The sequence below is a fragment of the Alligator mississippiensis genome, chromosome 7 (genome assembly GCF_030867095.1).
Source record: "Alligator mississippiensis isolate rAllMis1 chromosome 7, rAllMis1, whole genome shotgun sequence".
NCBI lineage: Eukaryota > Metazoa > Chordata > Crocodylia > Alligatoridae > Alligator > Alligator mississippiensis.
The window spans coordinates 36,096,211-36,118,971 of NC_081830.1; the positions used below are offsets into that span (position 1 = coordinate 36,096,211).

Sequence of the window (22,761 nt, forward strand, 5' to 3'; positions counted from 1 at the left end):
CTCCTCCTCCGGATCGTCCGGCTGCTATGGCCCCTCTGGGTCAGCTGAAACTGGCTTATCACGTGCTTCTGGGGATGGAAGGAGCCTGGCTGGGTCTGCACCAGCCTGAAGAAGCAGCAGCAGAGCTGTGTGCCGCTCGGGACAGGACGAGGCTGGCTGGAGTGGCAAGGGCTCAGCTGCATTTTCCCCTGCCTACACTGGTCAGTCCTGAGCAGCACACAGCTCTGCCGCCACTTCTGCTGGCTGGTGCCGACCTGGCCAGCCTCCTCCCATCCCCAGCAGCATGTGGGAAGCTGGCTTCAGCTGCCTGCTGCTTTTCCTGGCCGGTGACGACCTAGCTGGGCGGGGCAGCATGCAGCTGATGCTGGCTTCTCACGTGCTGCTGGGGATGCCCAGCGGAGTTGGCACTAGCCAGCAGAAGTGACGGTGGAGCCTCCTGCCTTTTGGGACCAGCTGGCACAGGTAGGGAGAAAGTGCAGCAGCATGTGGGGAAGCCACCGCTTGATAGGGGATGGGATGGGCTGGCTGGGCTGCACCAGGGTGGGAAAGCTGTGGCTGGGCCCCCTGCAGCTGTGGTGTATGCTCCTTTAAGACTGAACAATATGCTTAAGAATAGAGCATGAACGATCTGGGCTCCAACATAAATTTGGAGCAGGTAAAAATCTTTGTAAAAATATTGTCCAGTGTTTGGATTGTGTTTGCTTCTGTTTCTCTGTGTGTGGGATTGGGGGTTCAACTAGTTACTATTTGTTAAAGATGTGTTTCTAACAAGTTATTAATTCAATAAAAGTAAATCTTCTTGAAGATTATTCTCAAAAATGCCCATATTTTGTTGCTTTGATTAGTTTCCACTCTGGCTGACATCTTTTCCACATTTGATCTGTCAACTTGCATTATGCTTCTTTCATTCATTGAGAAGTGAGTAGAAGTGAAAGTGTTTATTTTAGTCATGTGCTTGGTATTATTTCATTCTTGCTTTTATATTGTTTTTATTTTGGATTTTAAACCACATTTCCAGACTCATTTCATTGTCACTTCCTGCAACTTCATTGGTGTCAAAGGTCACCATGATCACCATGTGATCCTTGGGACACAAAAGGAGTCTCTCCTCTTATGCAGAAAAGGGGCTAAGGGGATAAAAAAGCCCTCTTGGATTAACAGGAAGCTTAAGGAAAGACTGGGGGCAAAGAAGGAGATGTATAGGCAGTGGAAGCAGGGGACAGCCACCAAGGAGGCATACACCACCCTGGCCCGCTGTTGCAGGGAGTCAGCTAGGCAGGCCAAGGCAGGACTAGAGCTTAGGCTGGCTACATCAATCAAGGACAATAAAAAGTCCTTCTACAGATACATAACGAGCAAAAAGAAGGTGCAGAATAGCATAGGACCCCTGCAGGACAAATCAGGTCAGTTGGTAGTTGATGCAGACAAAAAGGCAGAGTTCTTCAATGAGTTCTTCACTTCAGTATTCCTTAATACTGACCAAGACAATCCCCTCACCTTGAGCATAGACAGATGTCCAAAAGGCACCAGACCGCCAAAGGTTAGTGTTGACTTAGTTAAAGAGCACTTGGAAGGGCTAGATGGGTACAAGTCACCAGGCCTGGATGACCTCCATCCATGGGTGCTGAAGGAATTGGCCAGTGTCATTGCTGAGCCACTGGCATGGCTCTCATGGTGCTCCAGACTGGTCCGTGAGGACTGGAAAAAGGCCAACATGGTACCCATTTTTAAGAAGGGGAGAAGGGAGGAGCTGGGTAACGTTAGGCCAGTCAGTCTTACCTCTATCCCGGGAAAATACTAGAAAAAAATAATCAAAGAGCGTATTTATGAAAGCCCAGAAAGGGAAACGATGCTGAAAGAAAACCAGCATGGTTCGTCATGGGTAGACCCTTCCTGACAAACCTTGTAGCCTTTTATGACCAGGTCACACACTGCCTTGACACAGTAGCTGAGGTCAATGTCATCTCCTGGATTTTAGGAAGGCCTTCAACACAGTTTCACATCCTATTCTCATAGGGAAGCTAACGGGCTATGGAATGGATACCTACACAGTCAGGTGGGTAGCTAACTGGCTTAGGGACTGCAACCAGAGAGTGGTGGTTGACGGGTCATTCTCAGCCTGGAAGGCAGTGGGCAGTGGGGTCCCATAGGGTTTGGTCCTTGGGCTGGTGTTATTTAATATCTTCATCAGCAATTTAGATGAGGGTGTGGTGAGCACCCTCCCTAAGTTCGTGGATGATACCAAATTATGGGGCGAAGTTAATACACCAGAGGGCAGGGAGCAATACAGCCTGAGCTGAACAGATTAGATCAATGGGCAGAACATGATAAGATGCAATTCAACAAAGATAAATGTCAGGTACTCCACCTAGGAAGGAGGAATCCTCAGCACACCTACAGGTTGGGGGATGACCTCCTCAGCAGCTCAGAGGCTGAGAGAGATCTTGGAATCATAGCTGACTCCAAGATGAACATGAGCTGGCAGTGTAATGAAGCCATCAACAAAGCCAATCTCACCTTGTCGTGTATTAGCAGATGCATGACCAACAGATCGAAGAAGGTGATGCTCCCCCTCTATGCAGCATTAGTCAGGCTGCAGTTAGAGTACTGTGTCCAGTTTTGGGCGCCACACTTCAAGAGGGACATGGAGGATCTGGAGAGGGTTCAGAGGAGGGCCACTCGCATGATTAGTCATCTCTGTGAAAGACCCTACAAGGAGAGGTTGAGAGATTTGGATCTCTTCAGCCTATACAAAAGATGGCTGAGGCATGATCTTGTAGCCACCTATAAATTTATCAGGGGAGGAAAGCAGGGAATTGGGGATGTGCTGTTTACCAGAGCGCCCCAGAGAGTAACTAGGAATAATGGGCGCAAACTAGTGGAGAGTAGCTTTAGGTTAGACATTAGGAAGAATTTTTTTACAGTAAGGGTGGCCAGAGTCTGGGATGGGCTTCCAAGAGATGTAGTGCTATCACCTAACTTGGACGTCTTCAAGAGGAGGCTTGACAATCACCTGGCTGGGGTCGTCTGACCTCAGTCCTCTTTCCTGCCAGGGGCAGGGGGTCAGACACGATGATCCATTGGGTCCCTTCCAACTCTATAATCTATGAATCTATGAAACAAAATGGAATCTTTGAAACAGAGTAAAACTCAAAATGAAACACTGCCCTGGTGAAACGGTGAAATGGAAGTTGAAACAAAACGGTGCTGTTTTGCACAGACCTAGCTGTAAGTTATAAGGCACCCCTTGCCCTTTATTTTTCAGCAGCAACAGCCCTGGTCAGTCCTTCAGAAGAAACCAGGCCCCTTCATGACATGGCATAAAACTACAAAGAGTTGCCAGATTCCCTATAGAGACAATCCTCTGAGCCCTGGGGACCTCACATTTTCCCAGTCTGAGACCTTACTAAAGAAAGACATATTCAGACTATTTTCAAAATTAAAGTGGGAGGGGTCCTTTCTAACACAGCAGGTTCTTTCTAATTTTCAACTTTGTAAAGTATCTTTGAAAATTAATATCTTACACTTGAATAAGTACATGCATGGATTTTTGGAGGCTCAACCCATCTCTAGAATTTACTATTTGAAATCTTCTCCTCACAAAATTGCTCTTAGAAAGGAACATTTAAAATGGATTCATTACAAATTACACTTTAGAAATAACTTATTTGACATTATGCCTGAGAGATGAATTTCTCCATAATGCAATGTGTGGGACTTTCAAGGTCTTTGTGCTATGCTTTCTTGTGCAGCTGGCTGTGTTCAACCTACTATAGAGGTCCAGGAGATATACTGAGGATGTGAGACACACAGACAAGCCCAAACATCCAAAAATCACAAGACTAGTCCCAAAATCTCATGGCCTTCTCAGAAAAATCCTGGGGGTCTGAAATATCCTAAACGTGGTATTCTTTTTCATAGATTAAGATCATAAGAAAGTAGGAGTAGAAGGGACCTCACAAGGTCATTTAGTTGAGCCTCTTGCTCAAGGTAAGATCATTTCTAATTAAACCAACCCAGTCAAGTGTCTGTCCAACCTGCTCTTGAAAATTCCCAAGAGACGGAGATTCCATAACTTTTCTAAGCATTCTGCTTCAAAGCTTGACCACCCTCATAGTCAGAAAGCTCCTCATAATCATGAACGTCAATTTCCTCTGCTGCAGATTGCAGCCACTGCTCCTAGTCCTGTCCCCTGTGGCTACAGAGAAAAGCTAATCTCCATCCTCTTCATAATCACCCTTCAGTTATTTGAAGATTGTTATCAAATCCCACCTCAGACCGCTCTTTTCCTTAATAAATAACCCCAGTTCTTTCAGCCTTTCCTCAGAAGTCTTGCCTTCCATACCCCTAATCATTTTTGTTGCTTTGTGTTAGACTGTCCCCAATCTGTCCACGTCATTCTTGAAGTGTGGGGCCCAGAACTGGACACAGTACTCCAAGTGAATCTTCACCAGGGCTGAATAGAGTGGAAGATTTGCAAGTGACAAGCATGTTAATACAACCCAGTATGCCATTGACCTTTTCTGCAACAAGACCACACTGTTGGCTTGCACAGATTCTAAGATTCTGTTGATTCAACAGATTTTGCTGATTCCACAGAAATTAAGATTTTTATGAACAGAAGGTCCATTTATGAGATTGTCTGGTCTGATCTGATGTATTGCACAAGTTGTAGGATGTTCCTGCTTGTTAAATATCTGGGCCTTATTCCTCATACAAACATGTCTGGCTCTAGCTTCCAGCCACTGGTTATTGTTCTGTCTTTCTCCACTAGGCTGTATGAGATAATTTCTTCTTAAGAATGTATTTAGGCACTGTCACAAAGTCTTCTGGGGTTGATTAATACAGGCATCATGGCTTCAAATTTCCCATTGCAAACACTAGGCCTAGAAATGTGCTTGTAGAAGCTTTGATTCACAGGATATCTCAGGATATCACCTGCTTTCAAGACTTCGATTTCAGAAAAATCAACAACTATCTTAGTTGTCAACATGAACAACATGTGCCCCCAGAGGCTGGGGGGGCATGGCAGCACTGGTGGTGGCTAGAGCACAACTGTGGCGGCAGAAGCACCGTGGTAGTAAGCAGGGAGATCCCGCAGATACCACCAGAGTTGTCAGTGGTGGGCATGGAGGGGTGACGATAACTGACCAGGGGTTGGGGGCCACCCACAGATGCCACTGGCAGCGGCAGTGGTGGCCAGCAACAATCACTGACCACCTGCAGATGATGCCGGCTGTGTCGGCGGTGGGGGTGGCAAGTGGCGACTACGTACAGGCAATGCCAACAGTTTTGGTGGTGCCTTTTTGTAGGGGGTGCACCGCCATGCTTAGGGGATGCACATGCACACATGTGCGCCCCCTACACGTCACCACTAGTTTTCAAGATAAAATCCGAAGGAAGTCCCTTCCATCTCTGCTTCTCTATGATTCTATGAATGGCATGTAGATAATTTTATTCTAAGGGCCCTGTCTCTGACCTAGCCCTCTGCAGCGGTTTCAGTTGGATCAAGGAATGAGGAATGGAGCTGACAGTACTGCAAGAAATTTGTCAAACTGTGTCCATTTGCTTCTGTCTGAATTTTTAAGGCGCTCAGGAGAAACAAGATATTAGGTTTATCTTTTGTCTCTGCTGGAGGGAAAGAGACTTTCTGTGTCCCCCAATCTGTATGTGTCTGTGCTCTGACCTCTGCCTCCACCCTTCCTGCTGCTGTGTGTGTGTGTGTGTGTGTGCACACATGTGTGAGCACGCGCATTCATGTATGCGTGCACGTTACTGATGAACTTTGTTGCAGGGAATAAATACTATCCAGTGTATTTTGATTATCTTGCTGTCTGGATATCGGTTGGCTCAGGAGGGTTTGGAATGTTTTACCTGTGGTAGGTTAGGGTGTTACGTCTTGTGTTGTGTCAGGGTTGAGTGTATAGTTTTTCTAACGGTGAAGGATTTGTATGGGATGGTTCGGATAGAGATGATCCTGCCTCAGGCAGGGGGTAGACCTAGATGACCGATGGAAGTCCCTTCCAGCTCTGCTTCTCTATGATTCTATGAATGGCATGTAGATAATTTTATTCTAAGGGCCCTGTCTCTGACCTAGCCCTCTGCAGGGGTTTCAGTTGGATCAAGGAATGAGGAATGGAGCAAGGAGATCTCTTAGGAGGGCTGGCCCTAGTCCAGCCTCTAGAAAGGGGAACTGGCTGGGATGCCAGGAAGAGAATGGAGGATAGGGCCTTTCTAATCTTGGCAGCACTGGGTCTGATCCAGCCTATGCTACTGGTCTGGAGCTGTTTAAAGTGTGGGGAATGAGGCATCAAATATTTCCCATTGAGGAGGTTGGGGAGAGGGTAGGGAGGGGAAGATGATTCTGATCTAGCTGCAGAACAGGAGCTCCTTGTTTCAGACAGTGAGAATGGAAAACCAGACCTTTTCCTGACAGAGGGCAATAGCTGGGTCATTTCTGTACAGGTGGCAGTGGTGAATGCATCATAAATCAGTAATTATCATTTGTCCTTTGCTTGGCCTTCATGGGGAGCAAGTTTCTGGGTTCTCAGTGCAACAGATGATCTTATGAGAGAGAACACTACCACTGATGGCACCAGTCAGCTTTGTGGCTGGCAGTCTCAGAAGAGGAACTAAACACTGAACAGACAACAGTGATGGAGTGCAGCTACTTTAACCACTACAACCCCTCCCCTCCCCTCCCAGGTTATGGATGTTCCTAGGACTCCTGGCTCACAGCACTTTTCCTATTCTCTAGCACACTACACCCTATCATACCCCGCTTACTTCCCTAGGGATAGAATTCAGAAATCCTGACTCCCAGCCTCCACTGTCCCCACTCTCTTATTCTCTTATTATTATTCTCTCTCATTCTCTTGTCCCCACTCTCTTATTCATACTAGATCTCACTTGATTCCCAGAACCCTGCACAGAACCCAGAACTCCTGGTTCCCAGTCCTCTCCCACCTCATGCTCTAATTTTGGAGATATTCTGATTAATGTTTCCTTTAGCAAAGGTCTCTGAGTGCAGAGATGCAAGTCCTCTGGGGACTGTCTCCACAGGGAGTCTAGTGTGTCTTTAAAGTTTCTGCTTTGTTTTGATGCTTTGGTGAAACAGCCTGATTCCTTCTGAACAGCTGGTCAGGGCTATAACTGCCAGATGGTAAAGAGCAAGACCTTACTTCAAACCTACATTTTTATCCTGAGCTCAAGACACCCAGGTTCTGTATCCGGCTCTGGGAAAGCCAGAGAGGTCAGTAAATTAGAGTGGAGCTGGGAGCTCGCACAACTGGATTTAATCCCCAGATTAGGGAGAGAAATGGGGTCTACTTGGTTAGACCATGTGGGAGCAGAGCTAGCAGTCAGAAGTCCTGGCTTTTAGGCCCAGTTCTGGGTATTGACTGGGGTCTAGTTGGTTAGAGCAGGGAAGCGGGGATTCTGGGTTTTACTCCTAGCTCTGGGAAGAGACTAGTGTTCAAGAGGAAGGGAAGAGGGACTGCAGGCGTGAGCTACTGGGTCCTCTTCTGACCTCCACATATCTTTTATTGCTTATCCTGAGCAGATCCCTTACCCAGACTGGTGCTCCTTTCTTTTTTTTCTACTAGTGGGGTTCAGTGCATCTCCCTGTGTCCCTAAACCTAGGGCCACTGTTGTGCTAGGAAGGTCTCTGCCACTGAAGCATGCTGAATGCTCCTAACAGGGAGAGAACTGGCTGTGATCAGAGATACCAGCTGGCTTACAGTGAGCTGTGATGAGGTCTTGGGGTGTCCCCGGTAGAGTAAAAGGAGCGTGTGCTCTGCAGAACCACAGGGGATGATGCCTGCCCCTCTTATTTGCTGTTCTCCGGTGGGTGATGCCACAGCTGGTATGAGTGAGGAGGTTTAATTTCCTACTGTGGTGGTTATGGAGGAATGACCCTGTGGCTTGTATGACATGGTGGGTAGGGGTCAGGGTATGAGACCCGTCACTGTGTCTGTTGTTGTGATTGTTCATGTTGTCATTGTGACCACTGCTGTGGCTGGCACTGGGTTTTTATGATAGATAGATAGATAGATAGATAGATAGATAGATAGATAGATAGATAGATAGATAGATCATAAAAACCCAGTGATATATATCTATGTATATATATCTATATATATAAATTATGTATAGATATCTATATATAAGATATCTATATCTATATAGATATCTATATCTACATCTACATCTATATCTATATCGATATAGATATCTATATATCAATCTCTAGGTAGATAGATAGATAGATAGATAGATAGATAGATAGATAGATAGATAGATAGATAAGTATGTGTGAGCACTTGTGCTGTTACTAAAGTGTGATTTGAATTGTGAATTTGACTGTGGCTGTTACTGAGCTGCTTTTTTCTGTGAATGTGAAAGTTTCTGGGCTGTTATGATTATGGCTTTTGGTGTGGCTGTAACTGGTCCATTTTGGTGAGTGGATGGGTTGTTCTTGTTTGTGTGTAATGGGGTTCCTGTGATTGTGACCTTTTGTGGTTATGACCAGAGTGTGGCTGTGATTGTAAATATAATTGTGGATGTTATATGACTGAGACTGGACTGTTCTTGCTGTGACTATGTTGTTATGACTGTCTACTGTGACTGAGCTATGATCAATGATACATTTCCATGCTGGTGTTTCTGTTGTAGCAGTGGAGAAACATTTTTAAACCATCACATTACAAAAAGTCACAAAACCATTCTCCTGCACCACAGATGTAGAAACACACACCCTGATCAGCAGGCACTGCCACCAAGATAGCCCAGGGAGGGTAAAGCACAGGCAATGGGGCTAGGGAGGAAGATGGGGTTGATGTGTGAATGCAGTAACTTGGAACTAGAGATCTTGAAAAGAGAGAGAAACAGTAATATAAGGAGTGTGTCTCAGGGGCAGCATGGGTAGAGTGGGGACTAGTGGGGCCGGAAGCCAGGGTTCTATGTCATCAGTGGAGGAGCAGGGGAATGAGTCTGGTGGTTATAGCATGCAGGTCTGGGAGTCAGGATTCTTGGTTCCTATTCAAGACAGTTTCTCTAACTCCCATTATTTCCTCCTTGCCCCAGACACAGAGTGGATGAATGGCTCTGCAGTCTCAGAGTTCATTCTCCTGGGCCTGTCCCGCTCTCGTGCTCTCCAGCTCCTCCTCTTTGCCTTGGTTTCTGCCACATATGCCACCATCCTTCTGGGCAACTTCCTCATCATGGCAACAGTGTGGGCAGACTCCCGCCTCCTCCAGTCCCCCATGTATTTCTTCTTGGCCAACCTCTCCTTTATTGACATGGCACTGGGCACTGTAACTGCTCCCAAGATGCTTCATGACCTGATAAACCAAGGCAATACCATCTCCTACGGCGGCTGCATGACCCAACTCTTTTTTGTACACTTCCTTGGTGGCTCTGAAATGTTCCTTCTCACTCTCATGGCCTATGACCGCTATGTGGCCATCTGCTACCCACTGAGCTATACAGCCATCATGCACCATCAGCGCTGCTTTTGCTTACTTCTGGTCTGCTGGGCTGGAGGCCTGCTTCATTCTACTACTCAGTTAGCTTTGATCATCCAGCTGCCATTCTGTGGTCCCAGCGAGCTGGACAATTTCTACTGTGATGTGCCCCAGGTGGTCAAGCTGGCATGCATGGACACTTATGTACTTGAGATACTTATGATGTCCAACAGTGGCCTTCTCTCACTGCTGTGCTTCTTGGTCTTGCTGGGATCATATAGTTTCATCTTAGTGACACTAAAGAGCCACTTTGAAGATGGAAGCGGAAGGAAAGTTTTGTCTACCTGTAGTTCCCACTTGACAGTAGTGAGTCTCATCTTTGTGCCTTGCGTTTTTGTTTACTTCAGGCCTTTCTCCAGCTCAAGGGTAGACAAGATGGCCTCTGTCTTCTATACTGTCATTACACCAATGCTCAACCCCATTATCTACACGCTGAGGAACCAGGAGGTCAAGGAAGCCATAAGGCGGTTGAGGAACAGGTGTGTCTTCTGCTGGGCATAAACTTAATTGTGAACAGAGAAAAATAGTGTTACACTTTGAGGGGATGAATACAAAAGGTTTTTTTTTTCTCACATGGCATTGGGTTCTGTAGATAAACTTTCTTGTGAGGTCAGAACCTCCTCAATATGTTTTTTGCTTAGGTGTGGGTTAGAAGGGGGCTCCTGAGACTCTGGATCCATACAGTTGTGTGTTTTCATGTGGCTTCAAAAACCTCTGTGTCTTTCTGTTTCTGCTTAAGGAAGACAGGGGTCTTAGAAAGGGAAGGAAAACAAAATGTTTGTCATAGTGATTAATGAAAATCAACAGTTTGAATCACTGTCCCTGATTTGGGCCGAATGCAAATCGAATAGGGCCCGCTTCACACACCCCTAATATTTAATCCCAATTGACAATGCAGTGCATATGCTAACTGCCAATGCACTGGTATTGCTCTACATTCATGGTTTTGATTTTTGAAAGCTGATTGGGGATAAGAGCAACCCAGGTTTCATTTATTTGCACAGACATAAAAGGGCTCTGAATGTCCCAAAATGGAAGTCTCAATCTAAGTATTTGCCAGAAGAGAACATGAGATGGGAATTTCCACCCTTGCTTTAATAGGGGGAAACTGAGGCACAAATAAATATGGAAAACTATTCTCCCAATATCTCACAAGCAAGTTGTAGAGCCAGTCTTAGAACCTAAGAGCCCTGGCTCTCTGCCCCACTTATTCCAACCTGTTAGACTCCACTCCTGTCTCTGAGGTATGACGGAATCCTGCAGGAGTCCTGGCACCCAGAACATCTTTCTTTGCACTTGGTGCAACTCCCAACATCCAGTCATGACAGTAGAGGTTGCTGTGCTTCAGGGAATGTGACACAGGCATATCAAGCAGTGATGACCCCCTGGAGAAGGGTTCAGACTTGTACCAAGCCCCAGTAGAAGCTGGGTTGCTGCCTCTCAGATATCTTTTCCACTTGTGGCCATGACAGATCTGCTGGCAATGGAGTTAAAGTATCAGGCCCACTGTCCTACTCCATTTCTATTTTTCTGGATGGTAGTCAGGAGTGCAAGGGAAGAACACACAATAAATGCAGTTACTAATAAACTCATGCTTGCAGTTAAAAATAAAGGTCTTTAGAATTTCCAAAAATTATAGGTGACAATTTCCTGACACAAGAAACACATACTCAACACAGGGAAGTTCTATATTAGACTTAATTTTAACAGATGAAAAGAAATTAATCTCAGAAAAAAAATTATTGGTCACTAATTTGTAAATAGCTATGATGTTATGAGGGAATTAAATAAATATCTATCAGGAATGTTTTAGGTATAATTGACCCTAATTTGGGTTGGAGAATTGGACCAAATAATCTTTTCAGATCACTTTTCCCCCTATATTCTATGAATCTTTATGCAAACAGAATGAAGTTTTAAATTAGTAATATATGTTTGCAGTTCTTTAGAGAAGCTAGTTTAATAAAGGTGTCATATTAGCATTTTGTGACAAAAAGTATGAGCAGGAGGAGGGTCTTTTTTTGCATTAACAATTTTTTTGGAGTGGAATAGCCGATCCTTCTGTTATCTGGCAGATCAGAAGCCCACACCACCGGGAGAGCTGCAGGGGTCTTCTAGACTCCTCCTGGGGTGCGGGCCCCCAATCTGCTTGCCGGATCACAGGAAGCTGCTACTGCCGGCCTGGACCAGTGCTGGGCACAGCCCGCACCCAGCACCGGGATGATTGGTACTGATGCTGGCCCCAGCCAGCAGCAACTGCATGCTGTCATCTGGCATGCAGATCTGGGGGCCAGCACCCCCCAGGAGGTCTGGGGGCTGTGCCAGAATCCTCCCAGGGGGCACAGCTCCTGGATCTGCGTGGGATGACAGGAAACTGCTGCTGCCAGCTGGGATCAGTGCTGAAGCCACGCCCGGCTTCAAAACCCAAAACATTTAGAAACTTTCAAAATGTTTCAAGTGCCCTTGCTTCATTGTAAAATTGTTTCAAAGGCTTTTGTTTCATTTCAGTTTCATTGTTTTGAGCTCAAAACACATCAAAACAGCTTTGAAACAAAACACTCAATGAAATTTTGCACAGCCCTAATAGCCGTAATAACTACAGCCAGTGCCGCCACTGCCACTCCATGCTGCCGTTGCACCCTGGCTGGCCCTGTGCCGATACCGCCCCTCCCCCCACTTTGCGTCTGGCCACTCGCCACCCCGCACCCTCCCACTCTGCATCTGGCTGGTGTGCCATGGGATGGAAAAGGCCATGTAAGTGTGCTGTGGGATGGAAAAGGTTGGGAAATGTTGTTTTAGACTCAAGGCACTTCATCATTATTTTCTAAATTTAGAAAATTTTTTTTGTAATGGCACACCATTACAAAAATGCATTTATTTATTACCCGGAAGCAGAGGCTGAGGGGGGATTTGGTAGCTGCCTACAAACTTGTTGGGGGAGATCAGCAGCAAATAGGAAGGGCCCTATTCCCCCCAGCAGCACCTGGGGTGACCAGGAACAATGGTCAGAAGCTGCTGGAGAATAGGTTCAGGTTAGAGATTAGGAGGCACTATTAGGGTGGCTAGGATCTGGAACCAACTTCCTAGGGAAGTAGCCCTCGCTTCTACATGGGGTAAATTCAAAAAGAAGTTGGATGGACACCTGTCTGGGGTCGTGTGATCCCAGCATGTGCTCCTGCCAGTGGCAGGGGGTCAGACTAGATGATCTGTTCAGGTCCCTTCTGACCCCAAACTACTATGAAACTATGAAAATATGAAACTATTACAGTGCTCACCTCTGAGCTCAGGGTCTGGGCAGGAGGGTGGAGGGAGGAGTGAGCACATAGAATCTGGGCATGGATGAATAAGCACTTACCTCCTTACTCCCCATTACACCCTTACAAGGATCTTATGGCACCTGTGTGTGCCGCAGTACCCTCACTGAGAATTGCTGCTCCCAGGAGAATTCAACTAGAATGTAAGGACAGAATTCTTCAAGTGTCATGAAGAAACAGAACCCAAGAAACTGGCATCCTGAGACTAAGTTGCTCCATACCCTAGCATAGTCCTTTGAGCTGAGGGAAGAAACTAGAAACTAGGGCTGTGTGTTGACGAAACGAGAGGTGTTCCTCCCCCCACCTCCCACAGCCCCCCACAGCCGCCCACAGCCCAGGGACCACACCACCCTGCAGCAGTTCGCCCTCTCCTCCCTGCCGGAGAGGCAGGTAAGTCAGTTGGGTGTGTGCATGACACGGGGTTTCAATCAGCCCTAAATTGAAGCAGTGTTTTTTAAAACCCACCGCTTCAATTTAGGGCCCCCCCCCCCCCCATTTCATCTACACACACCCCAGGACTCCTGAGTTCCATTCCTACTTATGGGAGTGGAGTGTGGACTAGTGGGTGGGGAAGAGGACTGGTTTAATCACTGTATACCTTAGTTTCTCCATCTATGAAATGGAAATAATTACTAAGGTTCTTTGTTGGAATGAAGTTCTGATAAGAAATACTTTTCTCAAAAATTAAAATTCTCTGTTTAAAAAATTCAATTTTTTTAATATATTCTGTTCAGATTGACAGATTCATTCCACCTTTCTGAATGTCTTCCATCAAATAAAAGCCATACATACAGACAACAGAGTAACTGTAACTGGAGAACAGAGGCAATGTGGGAGGGAAGGGGCTGAGTATTCTAGCTATCCACTTGCCCCACAGCCTCTCTCAGGTCTGGTCTATTGGAGAGACAAGGAGACGGAGAACCTGATGTGATGATTCACTCTCATATGCAATAGAATGAATCATTCTCAAGGCATCTGTGTCAGATTGACTCTCCTATTCCTGTTTCTTATTTTTTCCATGCCACATAATATTAAAAAAGCAGGCAGGCTGGGAATCTGGGTTCTGTCCAATTGCTACAATAGGAGTGGGGTCCTCTGGTAAGAACGTGGAACAATGTGTTGTACAATTGAGGTTAGCTGATAATTCCTCAGTCCCCAACAAACTCTGGGAAAGAGGAAGAGAGAAAGATTTCTATCCTTATTTTACAGATGTGCAAACAGAAGTCTAGAGTGATTAAATGTTTCATCCAAGGGGACATGGAGAGTCTCTAGTAGCCCTGGAAAGAAAGTCCGGATCTCTTGGCTCCTAGGCCAAGAACATAATTAGAAGGGTATACTTTCCCCTTGGGGGACTGGAAACACTGAAGACACTGGAGAATTTTCACTGAAAAAAATAATTTCAGCCTTCTTTGATCACTTCAATAACCTCAACTTGCATGGCTAGATTCAGGCAGTAGCAGATCCAAGAATGGGGCAAGGGGGCATGCCCTCACCCCTCCCACACTACACCTTTAGCTGTGCTGCACTGGCACAGTGAGCTCTGAACTCACTGTCCAGGCAGCGCAGGCTCCTACTGAAGCTCTGAGTGAGCAATGAGTTCTGAGTTCACCAGCTGATTGGGGCAGGGTGCGGCTGGAGCCTTTGCTTTTGTATGGCTCCAGAGCCAGGGGGTCAACGCTACTGTTCGCTTTTTCCTATACTCCCTCCCACCCCCCCCCACCCCCATGCTGCATTCAGCAGCAGTGGAAAGAAGAGGATGAATGGCTATGGCAGCTCTCACCCTCTGGACATTGGAGCTCCATGAAAGCAGGGGCTCTGACTAGCCACCGTGCTGAGAGCTCACGTGGCATAGACAAATAAGGGTGCAACTGCATCACTGCCGAACATGAAGTAGGTGTGGTGGAATATAGGCTGACAACTCATTCACAATATTGCTCTCTTCAGACAGTGGAATTAAGAGAGGGACTCCCATTGCCTTGGATGAATAATGTCCATTGACTTCAAATCAAACCATTTCCATTGACCTCCATAAAAGACACCCAAGCAGGATGAGTATTCTTCCCACTCCTTCCTTTGTTTACATGTTCAGTCCTTCCCATGATACCAGGACTATGCTGGATATCCTCTTGATGGCACCTTTCATCTCAGTGTTCCTCAGAGTGTAGATCATGGGGTTCAGCATAAGGATGAAGACTGTATACAGGACAGAGATTACTTTGTCTGCTGTGAAGTTGTGGAAGGGCCGGTCATAGATGACAATGCAGGGTCTAAATATGAGACAGACCACAGTGATCTGGGCCAAGCAAGTGTTGTAGGCCTTTTGCCTGCCCTCGCTCATGCGCATTCTCAGCATCACCAAGATGACAGCATAGGAGATCAGCAGCACCACAAAGCTCAAGCTGGACAGCAGGCCACTGTTGGATACCATCAGCCATTCCACAACAAAAGTATTAGTGCGGGCCAGCTTCGGGACCTGGGGAACATCACAGAAGAAGTTGTCCAACACTTTGGGCCCACAGAAGGGGAGACATATCATGAGGGCAACCTGGACTAAGGAGTGGGCAGAACCACCTAGCCAGGCCCCAGCCACCAGCCCAATACACACATCCCAGTTCATGATTTTCAAGTAGCGCAGGGGCATGCAGATGGCCACATCGCGGTCAAAGGCCATGACTATGAGGAAGACTTTAGCACCACCATCCAAGTGGAAAAAGAACATCTGGGCCATGCATCCATTGAAGGAGATGGTCCTGCCCCCCAGGAGGAGGTTATGCAGCAGCTTTGGGACTGTGACAGAGGAGAAGCTGACATCGATTACACCGAAGTTGGCCAGAAGAAAGTACATGGGTGTGTGGAGATGGGGATCAGAGATCACTGTAGTGATGATAGTGAGGTTCCCTACCCATGTGGTGGCATAGACAACCAGAAAGAGGATGAAGAGGAAAAGCTGAATCTGGCAACTCTGGGAGAGACCAAGCAGGAGAAATTCAGTCACTGGTGATGTGAGGTTGTCCTGATCCATCTCTGCCTGCACATGGAGATAGGACAGTATTGTGACATACAACCACAAAGAGGAATGAACCCCACAACCTCTAACTTTGAAGGATAGCCCTCCACACTTCCCTAAGAATGTGTTATCTGCTAACAATGAACAAGCATCCTGTATTTCAAATGCATTCACCTCTAAGCCTGAAGCTGAAGGCATGACTGGTAGCTTGGTTCAGCACAGACTTCTAGATAAAAACAAATCATGTGACCTTGACCAAGTTATATACTGTTGTTGAAAGGAATTGGAGATGAAGCTTTCATTAAATGACTGGTAATTGGGTTTCCTAATTCCCTGGTCATAGATAATGTGTAGCGGGTGCACATGCATCCCCTGAGAGTGCTGGTTCGCATCCTCCCCCCCACCCTGAGACCAAACATGGGAGGCCAGGTGGAGTGCTGGCTCTGTGGGATGCAGCAAGGGCCAAGCAACCTGTTTCTCCTCCGATGATATCATGGGACAATTGCTCAGACATCTTTCACAACAGCATGGGACAAACTGCCAGTAACTCTTATTTCATTAACCTTTCTGGGGCTCTGTCTCATGGTTACTAGGGGGTATTTGGGTGGCTCATGCAGAGATGCAGTCTTTTTCTTTGGTGGTGTGTCCTTGTTGAGTAAAGGTAGTTTTTAGAATGGTCAGGTGGGTCATGAGTATTTCCCCTAGAGCAAATACTGTGGTATCTGACAATCTACCTGTAGATCACAGCTTTAATAGTGTGTTTGGGGTGATTATAAGGTTTGTGAAAATAAGTGTGGTGATCAGTGGGATTTTGCTTATAGGATGCCATTGTCCCTTGATAGCTATTAATACTGGTGTAAGAATATTCCAAACAGAATTTAATGGACATGCACAAAAACAACATAATATGGATGCCGTCACCTGGATGTCACCATCCTGCACAGGAACCCTCCATGACTATCTATCAGAATATCACTCTAGTGTATCCAAATTGTTATTTCTTATGCTTCTTCCTTCTCCCCCTTTCTGCCTGCCTACTAACTATCCTTAACTTGTTTGAATGTTCTGTCTTTCTACCTGTCTCTGGCGCTAAGTACAGACATTCAAAAAGCCTGAGCCTGAATTGATTCAATGTTTGTAGTTTAGTGTAACCTGCATAGATTGAACCTATTAGCAAGTGCGTAGACATTCACTTGTGATTCAGAAAATGCAGGCACATGCCTGCAGTGGCTCAGGGTAGAACAGCCCTCCCTTCCCTTACTCAATACTGAGCTGAGGGGGTGCATGGCCAGTCCCAGGTAGGCCACTATGATTAGAGAGGGCTTTAAACCTCCACCTTGGCCTGCACAGTCCCCAGCTGGAGTGTGCCTGGAGGGGGAGGGGGAAGCAGCCCTTTCCAGGCTTTTCTCCACTCACCACTCAAGGGGCGGAAAGTGTTGCCAGACCTTGGCCGCCAGCTAGCATGCTGAGGCAAAGGCGGGGGGGTGGGGAGGGGAGGAGCTGCTTGTGTAGAGTGAATGCATCTATTAATGATACTGGATGAGCATTTCAATCTCCCTCTCCCTTTCTCTTCATACTGTCCTCAGCTGTAGACAGGAAGTGTGTGGCATCAAAGTCTCTCAGAAGTGCCTCTGCTGTCTTCTTTTTTGGAGTGTGCACAGCCACTTCCCAAAGAGTTGCTAAGGGCAGTGTGACAGTATGAACTTGTTTGTTCCAGGTCAATCTGCTGCCACCTTATTATCCTGCTAGCTAGTGCTTCATATTTGCCTAAATCTCAAACTGACAGCACTGATTGGTCACATTCATTGCAAACTAGGTCATTTCTCACATTTCCCTCTGTCCTCTGTTGAACACTGACATATTACAGGTCTGGGAAGCTGCACTCTAACCAGGCTCAGTAATTGATACATAGAAGCAATCACCAGAATGGCTGCATAATGACACTTCAATTGATATAAGAGTTTCAGGATGGGAGATGTCTGCACTCTGATGGCTTTGAAGCAAGCCATCAGGGAGCTTATCAGAACACAAAGCTTATCAGCCCATCAAGCACTGCTTGCTGACTACAAAAGAAAACTAAAGCATCTCTCTCATTACTTTACATTCTTCTTACCCGCAAAGTGGGGGCATTTGCAAGACCTTTGCAAGCCACTGGCTTCTTCAGGAAGAAGGGAGGGAGAGCAGCAGCCCTGGTTGGCTGACAGACGAGGGAGGGCTGGCAACAGCCCTGGTTGGCTGACCTGCTGATTAGTTCCAGAAAGGCCTACATGGACACTGTTCTGTCTGCCTCTTTTCCAGTGAAATTGGACAGACACACACACACACACACACACACACACACACACACACACACACACACCTGTCAGAATTAGCTAGCATGACGGGTGTGTGGCCAGATGCCAACTGGGGTTCATGCTGCTGCAGTCTATGCTACGGGAGTGGGGAGAGAGAGGCGGGAATCCCTGCTTGAGCAGCAAGCAGCGGGGCGGGGTGGGGAGGCAAAGGGAAGTCTGGCAGATGCTACTGTGCCTTTGCCAGGTACATCCCAGCTGCAGTCCTACACCCCTTTTTCAGCCATCCAGAGCATTGTCAGTGCTCCAGTTAGGGAGGAGAGGGCTGGAGCCAGCCCTGCTGTCTGGAGCATACAGCCCAACCCAATCCATCCCAGGACTGAGAAGCATCCTGGGATACTGGGGGACTCTGGTTTAACTTAAACCAGGAAGGGGTCTGGGATAGAAGTTCCATAAATCGGTTTGACCTCAATCAGTTAAGTCTGATAAAGCATTCTACCAGGATTACCTTAAACCATTTTTGGCTATTTTGAAACTGTTTTATGTGCACTGAACTTTTGCTCTGGTACAGGTTTAAACCCATTTCTGATCACTTAAACCAGTTTATGTGTAATTTCTGTTCCTAGCCTATAGGTCCAGGGTCTGTCTGTCTCTGAATGTAGTGTTCCTATCACAGTGATATCAGAGTGCTGTTCTTCTCTCTTTCTGTATTCAACCTAAGCCTCAGACCCCAGCTGGAACTACTTCAGGACTAAATTGAGTCATCCCTTAGAACTATAGGAAAAACCTTCTCTCTGCCCACGTTTCTCTCTTTTCCTTTGGCCGAAGCAGATGACAACACCTGTCTCTGTTGAATATGACACCACCAGCACTTTCTCTATCACTCTTAGAATCTGCTCAACATGTTCTCACAACTGCCACATGTTGAGTCTCTCCCAGTCTAATAGGGCCTTGTGTGGTCATGTTACCAGCACCCAAGAGTAACTTCTGTCCCTGCATCAACAACACACACTATGCCTTTATCTTAGTTCTTTAGGCCCTGTACTTTCACTGCTAAAAGTATGAACCTCAGCTGCTTGAGCTAAAAGGAAAAATATATAAAGGCCCTATATAAATGAAAAGGTTTTTAAAAAGTGGCAGGGGCAAGAGCAAAAGTTCTAAATGGTCTTGTTTTCTAAACATATATTTCATTTTGAATTTTCCCATAAAATAAAAATTTTAAAATGTAACAAATATCTTCTTTGCATTTTTTTGAGAGACAAAGTATTTTCAACTAACTCTAACTATAAAGTGCCTACAAGGCATTGTAGCAACCAACCTGTAAGTGCCTAAATTCTAAACTGATGCTAATCCCTGATTCTTTGACCTTTAGGCTCTTAACTCTATTAGGCTCCTTTGAGCGTGCCAGTTTGAGTGACTTGGAGTTGGTGACTGAGAAGGGAGATTCACTTTAGTTGAACTGGCCAAGTCTGGTGCGATTTGGAGAATTGTCCTGGATTCTGTCTTGCCTTACCTAAACCTCTATCCTCTGAAAATTAGGTTGAAATACCAGCTCTCCCTGGCATCTTAGCTGAGACAGGCTCTGATTTACAAGCAAGTGTCACCTAATAGGTGTTTAATAATCTTATTTTGAGGCTGAACCACCAAGCAGCAAAGTATCAGCATAACACCCTACATCCTTTTGTCATCACCAATTGCATCAATCCCTACCAATGACCTCAAGGTGATATATCAGCCTTCTAGTCTACGGACAATGTGAATCTTTGGCAGAGTTGCTCTGAACCTCAACAAATGTGACTTTCTAATAACTAATTTTTTAGAATTTGCAGATGGATGAGAAGACTGAATTTTTGGGGTGCAAAAGGCTGCGTGTCCATCTCTAAAGGAACTTTGTGAGCATCAGAAGAGAGATGCCAGGCAAATACACCCTACTGAAATCAGCATAACTGTCGCAGAGGTAAATGAACATGGAAGAATCTCAGAGTGCCACTGGAAATATTTGGATTCATTTAGGGCTAGTGCATCATGCTGGAAAAATACAGCAGTAGAGCCTCAAGAGCCAAGGAAAAGATATGGATAGAGGAGTGCATATAAGTTTAGATAGAGAATGTGTATCAGGCTATGTATGGATGGAGAACTAAGTATGGGTATGGATAGATAGAAACCAGTATATTTATTTGATATTATCCACAAATTCATGATATATTTTTTGATCATTTTCCCATATTAAAAAAATAAACTCACTTCATTCCTAAAGATAATTTTTTTAATGAACTTATATATCTGCTATATTTATGGCAGTGGCTTGTGAACTGTGAATGCTTCTCACATGCAAATGTTTAGGCTCTATGTTAAAATATGGAAGAGCAGTGAAATGTTAGTCTATGCTAAATGTAGGAGACCAGAATGGGTTCTCTAATGGGTCTCTTGTTTTACACTTGATGAATTTGAAAAATGATATTCATGGACCATTTGTCCCTTCTAATTTTTTTTTTTAATGGCTTAGATAATTATTTGATAAAAACAACATATTTTGATGTATTAATTGGATAGATTCTGGTCCTGATGACTTCAATGTTAACATTTTCATTAGATTTTTTGTGATAAATCAGTCCTGAAATATCAGATAAAATCAGTGTATTTTATCCAATAAATTCAGAGCATTGTTGAGCTATTTATGTGATAATATCAATATAATCACAAAGCATTTACTTGATAAAACTGAGAAAAGAAAATTAGGGTAACAAGACTCGAAGAGGCCTCCTGAGTCTACTAATCTGATTCCCTGTTACACTGGATGACCAAATCACATATTTTAAGAATTTTACAGAATATTTTCTTTAAAAATATAAAAAATTGTGACTTTAGCGCAATCAGTCATCTGATCTGGGGTAGGTTTTCTAAAAAAGTCAGGCTACATTACAGCTGTTACAAATACACGTTTCACATTAGAAATCTAGATGTAAACATTGCCATTTACTATTTCTTACACTTCCTTCTGTCTGGGTAATCATGAGTGTGTGTTCAATTGGCTTAGGTTATTTTCTGTCTATCTAGATATGTGTATAGTAGTCCCCACTGTAGCATCAAAGGATGAGATTTTCAAGGACATTTCAGTGCATAAGGATCTACAGGTGTATCTAGTGAGGTTCTCAAAAGGGCTCAGAGGATTAGATTGGAAAAAATAAAACCTTAAGTGCCTACAAGTTGAGTCCTTCAGTGTCTACATTTTTTATTTCTGTTCCTCAAAGTGGAATCCTGAAAGTAGAATTAGATGCTTAGGTTCCCAATGTACAAGGGGGCAGTTAGGGAATACAAAATGGGATTTTTAAAAAATCCACATGCTTTGTAGAGAGCTGCCTAAGCCTAGTTAACCGGCAATGCTGAGCACAAGGCAGGGTCTGAACACCTGGTCCTTTCCGGACCACAGACAGCTTGTTCAGGACTTCAAGCAGGTGATTTAATTCATTCAGAATATAGAGCCCTGAATGCCCTGCCGAGGGCCCGTGCTGACTATTATTCTTTTAATGAACTGATCAGGGTTCGCTGTTTTTCTTCTTAAATAGAAGCATTTAACTTGCAGCCTGAAAGCTGCACGCAGCCCCCAAAGGCACTCTTCATGTTAACAGCCTGTAAATATCTGAAGGGCTGCTATGAAGAAGAGCGAAAGCACCTTTTCTTTTCTGTAGCGCAGAACAGAATGTGGACCAATGGCTTGAAGTTGTAGCAAAGTAGGTTTAGGTTGGGTATCAGGAAAACCTTCCTCACTGTCAGGGCAGTGAGGCAGTGGACTAGTCTGCTGAGGGAAGGAAGAGGTTGGATAAGGGTTAGTCAGGGAAAATCTAGGGATGATCTAGGAGTAGCTATGCCTTTGTTATCCTGTGGGTATTTCCCATGCTTCTGGGCTTTGCTGGTTGCCACATCCTGCTAGGAAGGAATTTTTGCTACATGTTTCAGGGTTTGTTTGGGGTTTTTTGCTTTCCTCAGACGGTTTGGTTGTTGGCTCCAGTCAAGGCTGGGGATTTTGACTGGGGTGTGCCAGTGCTCTTGCTGGGACTAAAACCCAGAGGTCCCTGGCTAGTGGGTCTTTCCCCTCCACTCAGGGTCAGGCCAATCACCATATTTGGGTCACAATGGATTTTCCCCCCATGATCAAATTGGTAAGGTCTGTGGGGATTTTTGCTTTCGTCTATAGCTGGGCGGGAGGAAGGAGGGGAGAACATGGCCCTCTTCCTTGGATGTCCGCCTTTCCTCTTGAACCCTTATTATTGTGTAGAAAGGGATGCAAAATGCATGTGGTCAAGAAAGAGTGCAACTCTGTACCCTTCTGCTTAGGGCACTCCGCTGACTTGGGAGTGCTGGGTTCTTCTTCCCAGATCTCCTCTACAGAAAGAGTATGGGGAGCAAGAACCAGAGTCCAGGATTTAGCTTTCCTACTAAGTGCCCCAACCCCTAAGTTACAGTCAAGTTACTTGTAGCTTTCTTCCTTTCAGTCATAGGGTCAGAATGTGGATCAGCTTCAGTGGGATGGGTGGAAGCTGGCCCTACCTGATTAGTCCATTGGTTGGTGGTTAGGGCACTCTCCTGGAAAGTGGGAGATCAGTCTTTGAACACTATCAACCTGA

General features: G+C 45.5%; 2 protein-coding genes and 1 non-coding gene across 3 annotated transcripts in view; 2 read left to right on the forward strand and 1 right to left on the reverse strand.

Annotated features, from left to right (window-relative positions):
- LOC102574872 (uncharacterized) overlaps positions 1-21,348 on the forward strand; it is a 54,134-nt gene extending 32,786 nt beyond the window's left edge. The window contains exon 3 of the transcript XR_009463423.1: positions 19,957-21,348. This is a non-coding gene — a transcript (uncharacterized LOC102574872). The remainder of the gene's footprint in view (positions 1-19,956) is intronic.
- Positions 9,096-10,025, forward strand: LOC106740320 (olfactory receptor 4Q3-like). Its single transcript, XM_019499828.2, has one exon. The coding sequence runs from the start codon at positions 9,096-9,098 to the stop codon at positions 10,023-10,025; it is 930 nt and encodes a 309-aa protein (XP_019355373.2).
- Positions 14,916-15,860, reverse strand: LOC102575108 (olfactory receptor 4D1). Its single transcript, XM_006277339.1, has one exon. The coding sequence runs from the start codon at positions 15,858-15,860 to the stop codon at positions 14,916-14,918; it is 945 nt and encodes a 314-aa protein (XP_006277401.1).
- Positions 21,349-22,761: the final 1,413 nt, after the last annotated feature.

What these genes read in the sequence shown, in the direction of transcription:
- LOC106740320 (XM_019499828.2), top strand. Translation starts at nt 9,096, where the DNA reads ATGAATGGCTCTGCAGTCTCAGAGTTCATTCTCCTGGGCCTGTCCCGC.
- LOC102575108 (XM_006277339.1), bottom strand. Translation starts at nt 15,860, where the DNA reads ATGGATCAGGACAACCTCACATCACCAGTGACTGAATTTCTCCTGCTT.